At 35.2% G+C, this 13,152-nt stretch overlaps 1 protein-coding gene across 5 annotated transcripts in view; it reads right to left on the bottom strand.

Moving 5' to 3' along the window:
* Positions 1-13,152, bottom strand: part of CYTH3 (cytohesin 3) — a 51,820-nt gene that overhangs the window by 12,990 nt on the left and 25,678 nt on the right. For all 5 annotated transcript variants that reach the window (XM_068699104.1, XM_068699106.1, XM_068699107.1 and 2 more), the window contains 6 exons: positions 12,311-12,393; positions 11,675-11,739; positions 11,174-11,240; positions 6,882-7,000; positions 3,039-3,119; positions 1,005-1,117 (listed from right to left, as the gene is read on the bottom strand). In XM_068699104.1, coding sequence (XP_068555205.1) covers positions 1,005-1,117; positions 3,039-3,119; positions 6,882-7,000; positions 11,174-11,240; positions 11,675-11,739; positions 12,311-12,393 — 528 coding nt within the window. The remainder of the gene's footprint in view (positions 1-1,004; positions 1,118-3,038; positions 3,120-6,881; positions 7,001-11,173; positions 11,241-11,674; positions 11,740-12,310; positions 12,394-13,152) is intronic.

The following is a 13,152-nucleotide window of genomic DNA, read 5'->3' as shown; positions in this document are numbered from 1 at the left end:
GCTGTTGCTGACTTGCTTTATGTTAACCTTTTCCTCGCCTCTTTCTTCCTCACATTAACTGAGCAGCAGCGAGCTGTGCGTGCATATAGCAATGTTAGAACACTAGGGCATTCTGTGCAGTATCGCAGAGCTTTGTTAGCTTTTTGTGGCCCAAATAACCCTAGACCAAGCAATTAAATGCAAAACTGAGGTGCATTTTTAACTGAGATAAGTCATCGATGAGCAGACTGCAAAAGAGAAAGGACACAGTCCTCATAAGAAAAAAATTGATGACGTTCTTGGTAATATACTACAGCCACATATTAGGTAGACTTGATAAGGAGACATTCAGGTGTGAAGTCCTTATACCTGACAGATGAGATTACCCAACCTGTAGGTCTCACCTGGCTGAGCCCCTTAGTCTATGTAATCTTACATATCTTAGAACCATCATTTTTCTTGCAGGTAGCTCTGCCAATTATATGCACGTCTGCTTTAAGGCATTCCTGTCTGCTGTTTGGTTAAGTTTTTCTGTCTTTCCAACTTTGTCCATCATCAATCATTTACTACTTCTGTTTTGTTTTTCCTTTTATGTTTCTTGAGGAACAGGTAATGTATTATTACCCTGAAAAAACATCAAAGCATCAAGATCTTCTTGGGTCATCACTGGAACTGCTGCTTACAAAAAATGGCAGTTTTACCAGGATATACTGATATCTAATACTAGAGCTTAAAACACACTTTAGAAACGTCACCAGAGATTTTTGGCTTGGAATTGGAGAACTAAGATTCCAATTAGCTTACATATGAAAGGTAAAGTTTTGTAAATGGAAATGCATTCTGACCATCAGCTTGCACCTCCTGGACATAAAGCACAGGATTACACAGTGGCATTTTCTGAGTTCTCAGAAATGTGTTAGTTCACATACTTTATCCTGAACTTCTAAATTGGCCATTGTTTCCTTGCACCAAGTATAGAAGAATACATATCACGGGGAAAAAAAAAAATCACATATTTAACTAACCTGTAGACTGAAAAACTCCTGGGTTACAAAGGCAATAGCGTGAAGCAAAAGCTTCCATCATACGATCAATTTTTTGAGCCTCTCCTGGGAGTCTGAAGCTCCACAGAAACTGCCTACAGAAAGGAAGAATAGTTGTTAGACTCATTCCAGTCATTATGTATTAAGCATCTATTACTGATAATTGGAAACAAAAGTCAGCAATATCTATATAAAATGTCCTAGAAATAGGTTCTCAATCTCTCAACAACACAAGTCAGGAGCTATTATAAAGCAACATGCACAGATGGCTAGCCCAGTAATTCAGCCAGCAACACTGCATGCTATCAGGCAAGGTAACATGGCAGTTCATATTCTGAGACTCTCCATTTTCCAGACTAGTAAACAATTTTCTGTATGCATCCCATTTTGCCATGAGAATACTACGGGGAAACAAAACAGTTCAGTCCTCCCCTAGGTTTCCTGGATACTAAAAGCAATAAACACTCAACTAGACTTCACTTTCAATGTAAAAGACATAGTAAATAAAATATTTCTGGAAGGAGAAGGAAGCAAAGAACACTACACTCAACATCTTTGCCTGAATTCCTCAAACATTAAAAAAAATAAAAAAACAACAAGAAAAACCCCAGTGCTTTGAGAGAGATGCTGCCTGTTAAGTGTGACTTCACCCTACAAGAATCAGACGCAGATCTTATAAAGAAAGACTCGCGATATCATCTCAGTAATTTTATAGTATATGTGGGAGATCTGTTCTCCTGTTTAGCTGCGTGAACTGAAATAGAGTTTTTAGTTTCACAACTTACTGTTTCTACATATAGGTACACTGGAATGCATACAGGACAGAAATCTTTACAAATTCACTTTTGGCACACTGTGGAACTAAAATGCTCCAATGAATTTAATCACTTGTTCTTTTTTCTTTCTTAGCAAAAGAATTATCTAAAATAAAACAGGACCTAAATCAGCAAATTTACATGCTCTGCCATGCAAAACAAGTTCTCTATATTCTCTGTACACTGGGACCCAACATAATAATCATTTACTTCCATCCTCGTAGGTTTTCATTTTAAGACATGATATCAAATTGTCACAGGCCATCTTTAGCTTGTTCAGTTCTACATACTGTCTTTTACTCACCTCATACAAGGTTCCAACCCAGCTCACGAATTTTGTAAGCTACCAAAATACAAATATTTAATAGTAGCAGCTGCTAAGGAAGAATAAAGTCAAGCCTAACATTAAGTTGGGTAAAAGAGACAGGAATATGAAGCCTCCCAGACAAGCTTCAGCAGCCAGAGCCTTAGCTCAAGCCTCAGGCAGCTCAGGTTATCATCACCACATCACTCGACCATAGCAAAGCTGTTCTGACACCACATCACAAGGCGCTGCACCAGAGACAAAGATCACATGAACAATTCAATTTATCTGGTGTCAGGAGGGAGTCACTTGTGGCAATGAAACTGGCAAAACTGTCTAGACCAACTTTATTTGCTGGACTAACTGTGGATTTCCACCAAGACAAGAGCAGCCTTCACAAGGTCACTGTATGCTGCCATCCCAAAGAAATCAAGTCAAGTGTTAACTTAGAAAGGGAAAAAAGTATATTAAGATTTTACACTTTTGTTTTCTGTCAGCAGGACTCCCCCACCCACCCAAAGGAACAAGTTAAAACGGAAGAAAAGGAGAAAGAAGAAGGCAGTAAAGAAGATTCGTTTGCTCGTTTTAGGTTAAAAACAAAACCCTATCTCTGTGCTAAGATACAAAATGGGTCTTCAAATGTCCACATTTGGCAGGCATACCTAAGAGCAATGGCTACTGTTCAGTTGTTTGTATTTGTCTGAAATAATAAAATTCTTCACCTTCAAAGGCAACATAAACACAAACAATTGCAAGTGCTAAAACAGAGCTGTCCCTGCTAACTTGTGGAACATATAACCCTGCTGAGCTTTAGATCAGCTTTCTGATGGTAAATCAACGCAGTGACTCATACAAACATGCAATTTGATAAAGGAAGTAAAGAAAGAATTTACTCACCTTAAGGCTTGTACAAGATTGAGATCAGCGAACTCATGGAGTTCAACAAAAGCCTGAAGAACTTTAATATTAAATTCATCTCTATGAAAGACAAGAATGGAAACAGACATTTACAATTCTGAACTTCAAAGCCTTCTTAGTTATCTTTATTTTTCTCCTTGAGAATAAGCAAACAAATAGATGATCATACTGATCAAATCAAACCACCAGAAATTGTTTACATATTTAGTTGAGTATTTTAATTGCTAGTGTTTTGCCCATTTTTGGAAACACTAATAATCTAAATTAGCAATAGCCAGTATACTTGAATGGATTTCAACTGCTTATTTGAACGACCTGAAAAATGACCTGGCTTCCTTTGCTTCCTTATTTATTATTGCTGCACCTACCTAACATGGGAAGATATTTGATAAAACTGGTCAGTACAAAAAATCTTTTGCAGAAATTGTGTCAGGAACACTTAAAGCAACAGCTAATGTAGGTTTAATTTCTAATACAACACAGATAAAATAAATAATCCTCTTTTTTACCCCCTCTAAGAATGAGAAATATTAAATCAATATATTAATTCAGATACAGAAACAAGCAACAGAAATACTTCAACCCATTATAACTAAGAAAATAACGTTTTTTTGAAAGAGCTACTTAATAAGCATCACATTCTTATTCCATTCTCAAAAACTATTGCAATACAAGTTTACTAAAATCAGAATGCCTTTTTACTTGGCTTGCACTTAACTATCTTTTACATCGTTATGCATCATTAGGCATTGTGAGCCAAAGCGTGCTTTGTTTGATACAAGGGTATTTGAATGCAAAAGTAATATTTAAATGCTGATGAACACAAAATGATTTGGATCCAGATAGAATTTAGGCTACACCATCACTAAGTTCACATGCCAGAAGCATAAAGGTTTGTAAACCTTAGGGTGTGCTTTAAATACATCACCAAGGCAGAATGTTGCATATCAGCCTCCACCCAAAAATAGAAAGGTGTGCATCCACCAAGAATGATCTGTTGCATTACTGACTAAATGCGTGTAGCCAGCCCAGAATACTCACAAGCAAATACTTAAAACCAAGCCATTTGTTAAGATGTTTCCATGTTGTTTACAGAAACACACACCAGCTCCATCAAGCAAAAAGCAGCAGCTCTCAAATTCAGTAATATACAATTTAGCTTCAAGACTATTTTGCAGGGCAGTACCCTGGCACAAGTGTGCAATTAAACTGAGCACTCAAGAGGGTTGTTTTCTTATTTTAAGGCAAAGATCTATCTTGCCTACACATACACAAAGCTGCAGTAATTCAGAACAAAAATTAGCCTTATATTCTAATTTTTGCTCTTCTAGGTTTTAGTGTAGACTGGATTAATAGTTATACTTGTGCTGGGTACAGCTCCAACAACACAAACCAGTATCACAAAAAGTCTAGAAAGCCACTTAACAACAAATGAGGACTTGTCCATGTATAAAGAAAACTTAAATCTTTCATAGCATGCAATTCATCTCTTATTTGTTGTACATTTTTAGGTATTATTTTGTTCCATTTTGCCATTCATTTTTTCCAGTTTGCAGAGCCTATAATACTCCATAAGTCAATAACTTAAAGCATCTCTCTTTATGCCATGATATTCTACAAATTTTTCATCCTGTTGGCTGTCCTAGCCTCATCCTCAGCTAAATTTAGCTAGAATGCAGAAGCAATTTCATGATAGGCCCCTGGGAGGGAGTGGCTAAGTAAAAAGGAACATCCTCAGACTTCAGGTGCCTTAATAAAAGGTAGGAAGCACATACCTGAACAAAAACTCTTCTGTAATATGTGCTGCCATTTGCATTGCATAAAAGTTAGTGTTTATAAGGTAGTCACAAAAGCAGAACTATCAGCTGAAGACCACCTCAGTTCTCATATTCTGTTTAATCCCAGGGCAGTTATTTCCCCCAGGACTTAAAGGCCTAATATATTGTTTTCAGGGGAAAATGAATACATATTATTAGGCTTCTAGGAAATTAATTTTGCTTTTAAACAAGTACTATGAACCAGTTCCCATTCCAGACCTGACTACCTTGAAATTTTCATACACATTCCTAAAAATCAAACTGTCATCTCTTCACCTTCCTAATTGCTATTAGTGGGAAAAAAAAAAAAAGTAGACATATAGTTTCCTTGCCCACTACTATGCTAGTATCATATCCTTCATAGAAATGAAGAAACAAGTAAAACCCAATTAGAGTAGAATGACTGAATACATTGAATAAATTTTATTTTAAAACAAAACATAACTTAAAAAATATATATATATTAATTTAACTGCTCCCTAAAATGGACATGCTTCTGCTTTGTGGCAAAATAGGTGATAAAATCTGAGGAGAATTGGGAGATAAAATGCCATTCCTATTTAACAGATTTATTAAAAAAATCCTGATCAAATTTGCTATTCAGGACTGATCGCTAAAATTTCTCTTACTTAAATAATGAGAAATCAAGAAGATGCAACTGAATTGCATATTTATCAGCATACATGCTCAATATTAATAAATGTTGCCCAGTGTTTCCAGATCAAATGACAGTGCTGCCCAGCTTGGAATGAAAAAGGATGAGCAATAAATTTTTGAATTTCAAATGTAAACCTATAAATAGTCACATGACTGTTCTAGACTATGCCTGTAGGACTGAACATATTGGAAAGACCTTTCTGCATGCGTATGCAGGTTCCAGGATTAGGGATAGAAAAACTGGAAGTATTTCAGAAGGTAGAATGCAGCTGTCAAAAATGAATACAGACTGCTTTGTACAAGCTTTGTTACTATTCTGTAATTATGGATGTTGACATAATGAGTAATTGTATAACACTGCCCAAATATTCAAGATGAACATCCTAATGCTTTCACGTAAAACTTGTTGAAATGTCTACGTATATGGTGCAGCAGCTCCATGGCAAACATTTTCACAATGTATGTATCACAGTGAAAACTTCCATTAAACCTGTTAATGTCAGGAGGAAACTGCTGAGCACAAATTAAGCTGCTGATGCTGTAAACAGATTACGGATGTCTCAAAAGGGATCTGCCAGAACATATCACTGCAGGAGTAGATCCTAAATGAGTCAGCTTTCAAACCTCCATAACTGGCATCTGAAGCAGAACATGTGCAAGCACGTATATACATGTACTTCAACCCACTCTCCACTTCTGTCTCTTGCTCTTGCCTTTTCCAAAAATCAATTCCTAGTTTGCACACCAATGGAGGTAATTTGCATTTTTATTATGTTATGCAACCATATGCAAAAATATGCACGTTGCATGTTTATTGCACTAGAACTGATAAAGCTATGGTGCAGCTGCTCTTTGAGATACTTACTTACTAATGGGAAGTCTGTGTGCAGAGATGACGGCAACACTAAAACCTTTTTAGAACTGTCCCAGGAACTACCATCTTTTATAAGTTATTTCTTTACCATCCAAATATAAGCAATTGTAAGGCACTCCCTGTCTGGGCACAGTATCAAGAATTACCGGAACTGTTGCAATACAACTCTGTCATTCCAGAAATTTATGGCATTAAATTGTGTGTTATAGCCAAATTTAAAGATATTTTCTCAAAATGGTAAGTTACAATTAATTAAATGTTTTTTTCCACAATGCATCCAATTAAAAAGAACAACAAGAAAGCAGAGAAAAGAAAAAAAACACAAATCATAATAGGCTAGTATTACTTCCCACTGTAGCTTTTATAGATTTCAGAATAGCAGCTATTATGTGCAGCCTGTGAAGGGGGTGGTAACTACCAAACCAGTAAGTATGCTTTGTAAACAAGAACAAAGTTCCAATATTTTTATTTTACCTTTCACCGAGGTAATCGCCAATTACGGTTTTATTTAATCCTTCTCCTTTGTAAAGGAACTGTGCAATGTCTTCTGCAGTGTTCTGCAGGAGGTCATTTTCTATCAGAAACTGTATTCCCTAAGAAAAGCAATTCCAGAGGAAAACGAATGTTATGTTTTCTTCCACAAACATTTATGTAAATACTGCTCATAACAGTTGGCATTAATATAGGGACACAGATACACACATAGCATTTAAGTATTAAATTAGCCTATAGAAGTTTTTTGTTTGTTTTTTTTAAAGACAAAACAGTAAACAAATGAAAGTTTTCCAGTCAGATAAGTAGTATTTAGTACTGATTTACACATAAAAATGGGAACACATTTTAAGGCTAGAAGTACTAGGTGGCTGTTAGAATTCCTCAACTGCAAATATCAGATATTGTTTTAATTGAATAAATTGAATTCCACGCTGCTCTGTGGAGTCGATGTGCAAGTTGGCCTGTTCACTATATTGCATATATGTCTGCAGAGCCATAATCTCTAAAATCATATAAAGAAGTATGCAGGAATAACTTAATTACCACCATGACATAAAATAAAGCATCTGCAAACTGCAACCCAATACATCAAGCCACTACTTGCAGTAGAAGTCGTGGCTGAAGACACTGAAACTAGTTTACAGAATTTATGCTGACGCTGGGATTATTGCTGACTGCTAGTTGTGCTTGAACTAAACTATTCACAAAGGACTATCCAGAAAAATCAGTCAAGCGTCTACCACAGAGCTTCTACCAAAGCCAGGAGGACTCTTACCCTCAGGTAAGACCTCTCCCCCAGTGGGCGCTCAGTCAAGCCCCTGGGCCCCTACGCTTCCATAAATCACTGGCCCTACAACTTGCGTGCTCTGAGGGTGCCCAGAGAGCTTTCTGCAAAGTGGTTAAGAAAGGAGATTGAAAGTTAGATAAAGTTTACAGGAAGGCTGGAAAGGATGTCATCCCACCACCCAACAGGTCATGAAGAGACATCTATTCCCCCTCTCCAACATACCCCCAAAGTTAATATTCCTGTTGATTTCACAAAACTGTGAGAAGCACGCTGCTAAAAAGGAGAAATGGCAGCTGCAAGGATCCTTAATGCCTTGGATTCCAAGTATGTACAGGAGAGCTTAATAAATTATTATTCCAAATCTTTCCTACTAGGATATTGGATAATTTCAGAAATTTTCCAATTGCCAGAAGTTTTAAAATTTCTGCAAATGGGATATATTTAGTTTTTATTTCATTACATCTAGGAAAATTTCCATTACTTTTTGATATAGCACAGCAGGCCCTGCAGTAATATTCAAAAAAGTAATTATCTTCCTGTTTGGTTGTTTTTTGTTTTTGTTGTTGTTTTCATATGGATGGTTGGTTGGTTTTTAGCTTCAAGACTGCATCTTCTTTGTTAAATTAGGCCAGACAATTGACTTCTTGTCAGGCACATAATCATTTAATTATAAAAAAAAAACAAAGTCTGGAATACAATTCTCTCATAACAGCTTCATCATCTGATACTTAGTTCAGTGACATGCTGGTAGTCTGACTGACAACTCAGTATTTTTATAACTCATTTCAGAACAGAGATGACTTTGATGCAAGGAAAATATCAGTTTTATCTTGAAACTGAAATAGCTGAGCTTTCCTCAAAACTAATCACTTCAAAGCTTATTTGGTAACTTATTATTTGTACAAAAAAATAATTTGAGTATGAAACAACACTTTTTTTCCCATAGCAAGTTATTCAAAAAGCTTTCTCAGATCTGTCAACCACCAGAGAACCTTCCTTCTAACAAACATCAGAAACAGCAGTTGCAGATTCCCTCATTCAACACCCAGACCGTATTATTCATGTTTAATGTATACAGACTGTCCAGAGTAATTTTTTAAAAGTCATACAGGTTACTGAAAAATGGAAATTACTAGAATCATGGAAAATAAATTTCTATGCACAGAAGCAGCTATCTTAGCATGCTACAAAAATTATTCTAATTTTTTTTTTCTTTTTCCTTCAGATCTTTAAGAACCAGAAGTCAGATAGACAGGAAAGGAATGTCTGGGACAACTCCAACGTCTGGAATAAATTGTAAAATAGGCCAGCCAAACATCCATCAACTCCTACACTATCTTTTGTCTTGATGTAAATTTTCTTTCTTGAGACTGATACAAGATGGGAGGCGGCTGTACTAGTTTGACCTCCCCATACAAAATGCACTGTTACAGGAATATTCAATATTCACTGCAAATATTGCATCGATTTATTTATTTAGGTCTGTGCAATGCAGTCTTCCTTGAGTTTCAGTTTTTATAGCATCCTAATTAGAGAATTTGCAGTTATTTAAACCCTGTCTTTGTTATAAAGAATTCATTTTCTGGGCCCATCACAGACAGTACTGACATCCAATGCGGGGATCTTCAGGCACAGCTTTACATCCCCTGCACTGGGATTCCTAAAGTGTTTTTACAAACTTGACCGTCACAGTCCTTTCCACACTATCTAACCAAATCTGAACAGCAAATTTGGTGATGTTACATGATATAACTGCATTAAACATGTATATTGTGAAGATGTTTTGCTGGTAAGGGGTCAGGGACAATTATTCAAAATACTGGGTACCACATTAGAAAATTTAAATCTTTAAATAAAAATGGTTAAGAAAGCTCAAAATTTTCCTGCTTCTATTAAAACATTGTATCTCCATTACTTGATTTAAAAAGAAAATACACCACCACTTTGGGAATTCAGTGCACGTATTATTACTTTTACTTTTTTCACATTTCTAAATATGGAGACCATCTTCCCTCTCACTACAAAAGAAAAGCATCGTTTTCGCAATGACCCCAAGTTCATTCTCTCATACAACATGAGAATGACACAGATTTCAGCTGCCTGTTATTTCAAGTAGCAGCTCCTAACAGAGAGACAGTACAGCTTTAGAGCAGCCAGCTACTGCAGGCCGCCATTGATTCATAAACATTATTAAGGAATTACTACTCTAAGTCTGTTTACCACATTTATATTATGTTACAGTAGTAATGTGGCCACAGCATCTATTTATAGAAATAATTCCATCCAACAAGAACAATAACAAAAAACAGTTAACACTGGAACAAAAGCATCTGACATCATTCTGATTTTGCCACAAGCTTCTGGAGACAAAAGAGCTGGAGGAAAAGAGCAAACTACCAGGATATTGGGGATATTCTTCCCTCAACAGAAATGAAGTTACACTGCCACCAAAATGGAGAAATTGAGAAATAAAATACATGGTCGCTAGCTTCAAAAGGGTTCTACATCACAAAACACGTGAGTGCTTCTCATAAATTGAAAATAGCCAGAAGAACATTAACTATTACTGTACTTGAACATTAAGGAAAAGTCATCGAAATGTAACTGACTTCAACACAATCTGAAAGTTAAGGCAATTTCAAGAAAGATGTTAAAGAAAATAATTCAAAATGGAATCCCAATGAAGACTGTAGAAGGCAGAAAAACAAAGCCAGAAAGATGTCAAATTTAACATAAACGGTAAAGAAACAAAAATCACATATGTTGAAACAGTTCTTTTAAATATATTGGGGACTCTGTAAGAGAATGTTCAGGTCTTGCAGTTTTCAAGACAATTAATAACTCTAAGAAAAGTAGAGGTACTGCAGAAAAATGAACTACTTTACTTTTCAGCTAAATGAAACTGATAACAGAAGTTCCCACCTGCAGGTGTTTGTACAAACTGTATAGGTACATATGTGTACGTATGTACACAAATATACAAATGTTCAAATATGACTTTTTCACAAACGGAATTTAGATATACAAATGGAAGAGCCTGTACGAGAAATAATTATCAACCATGTTAAAAGCATTTTGGAAGAACCAGAGAGAATTAAAGTTAAATTTATTTCCTCACTATTAACCAAATAACAATGTATTTTTAGAATTGTTTGACAAGTCAACATTGAACTCCCTCTATCAGGTACAAATAATCTGTCTGCAAGCCTGCTCAATCAATACCTGGCATATTTGATTGTTGATAAAAACCTTTTCTGATCAAAAAAAAAGTTTGCTTAAGTGAAAAAAGCACACATGACTGGCAAATGACTAAAATGACTGCTTCTACATTAACCCTCTGCTCAGTGTACTAAAGGATATACAAATAAGGCCTAACAATTTATATTATCAGAAATGTTTTCTTAAGAAAACAGATTGTATTTGCCATAGATCATATTACAAGCAGGAACTTGATTCCTGATGAGCAATAATAATAATTCTTTACCTTCTTAGGGTCCATGTTGAATTTCTTCCTTCCCATAGCTATCTGTTTATTTCTTTGTGTAGTTTTGCTACACATGGAGAAAAGGGAAAAAATAAAAAGCAGTTATCAGTTATTCTTATAAAACAGAACCATTTCTGGATTAGTTTCTTTTAATTTGTATTTTGATTACTTCGTATTTTTATATTACGAAAGAGACATTCACTTTTTATAAGGGGGAAAATTATGTTACTATTTACGGTTATTTCAAGGAATTGATGCTTCCATTAACTGTATCATTATTAATTGGACCATCTAAAATATTACATTCTATTGAACATATTCTCAATCCAAACAAATGACACACCTGAATGGGATAGCGTCAAACTTCAGAGGCTTCATATTAGACTGAATAAAGGTGATCAAATGTTTGTTTAGCATAATAAAGCCATTTTTATTTTCTGTTCCTAGAAGAGCTTATTCCAAGGTCTTACTAAATCATGGCCATATATTGGCACTACTTACCTTTCTTCCACACTGGTCAGGTTATCAATTTCTGTCATAACCTCAGCTATTTCAAATTTTAATCTCTGCCAAAAGAAGGAAGTGAATTAAATTAACCCACATTAATACTCATTTTTAAATTATCATGTACTAGTAAGACGTTAGTTTTTTTTTTCTTTAATTATTTGCTAGTCAGCTGAAGACAAGTGATAAATCTCATGGTTTCTTTAGATACCTCGTTTAAAGATTTTACCACAACTGAATCGCTGATCTGAAGTATAGCATTCAAGTATATGCTCATGTCAGAAGATCAAGACCAAACTGTCATTACCAACCTCAATATAAGATTTATTTACCCAAATTTCTTTCTCGCTCCTATGCTATATACAAATCCACCACTTCTTGAGTTCTTGATTACACAAATCAAATGTGTACATATACGCATAATGCGTTACATAAATACAGAAGTTAACATTTTTAAAAGCACATAATGAATTGTAAATCCTATTGATAATTAGTAAGCTTTAGCTTAGGCCATTTACATGCTTTTAAAACCATTACGTACAGTGATTTATACGTACAGAGAAATGTTGTAGTCTGTTATAAATTTCATCTACTGAAGTAGTCTCCTAAGGAATTTACAGATAAATCAATTACCTCAATGTCATCAATCAGTTCTTTTTTCCTGCGACGAATATTTAAAAGTTCTTCTCTTTCTTCTATGGAGAGGTCATCAGGCACTGAAATAAAGAAAAACATAGCCTTTCATGCATTTGCTAACGTAACTTGTAGCAGAAAACTGAATAAACTTGATTAAGAAAAACAAGCTTACAGGAAAGTTTTTTTAGTTGGAATTATTTTCAGTAAAAATATTTTCAGAGAAAAAAAAACAAAGCAAATTTACTGAAATTCTATTTTGTAAAATCATAAATAATGTAATAGACTAGGGACAGAATCAGTCCTTCAAAAGAAGCCTAGACAATTTAAGTGAACTCATTATCATATGATACGTGGTAAGATTTGTTTCCACAGTTAAATTGCATAAGTCTGGTACCATTCCAGTTATTTTAGTCATGGACCAAAATTTTTCATGTAAGTAAATTATCGTTCAAAATACATTCATCTAACATTTTTCAGGTGGGTAAAGCCAAAGAAAAGCCAAGACTATACAAAACTCATTATCAAGATGTGCATCCTGATACTGATTTCCCACATCATAAATGCAAGAGTAACCTTTTACTTGGCTGCTTTTTACCCGTACATATGAGACAGAGCTAAGTAGAACACTACAGACATCCCCAACAGCAATTACTTTCCATCAGCTGGATAAACATTTTTGCTCTTTACAAATAAATATGCAGTTACAATCAGTTATTGAATAGAGCCTATCATGAAGTTCTGCTTTTGTGTACCACCACTTGAGTGAGTCTGAAGCATTTAACTCAATTTGAAGAACCTCCTTGGCCATGCTAAAACAAATATGTTACCCTGATGATAAG

The sequence above is a fragment of the Anas acuta genome, chromosome 15 (assembly GCF_963932015.1).
Source record: "Anas acuta chromosome 15, bAnaAcu1.1, whole genome shotgun sequence".
Lineage (NCBI taxonomy): Eukaryota > Metazoa > Chordata > Aves > Anseriformes > Anatidae > Anas > Anas acuta.
This window is presented reverse-complemented; position numbering and strand designations above follow the sequence as displayed.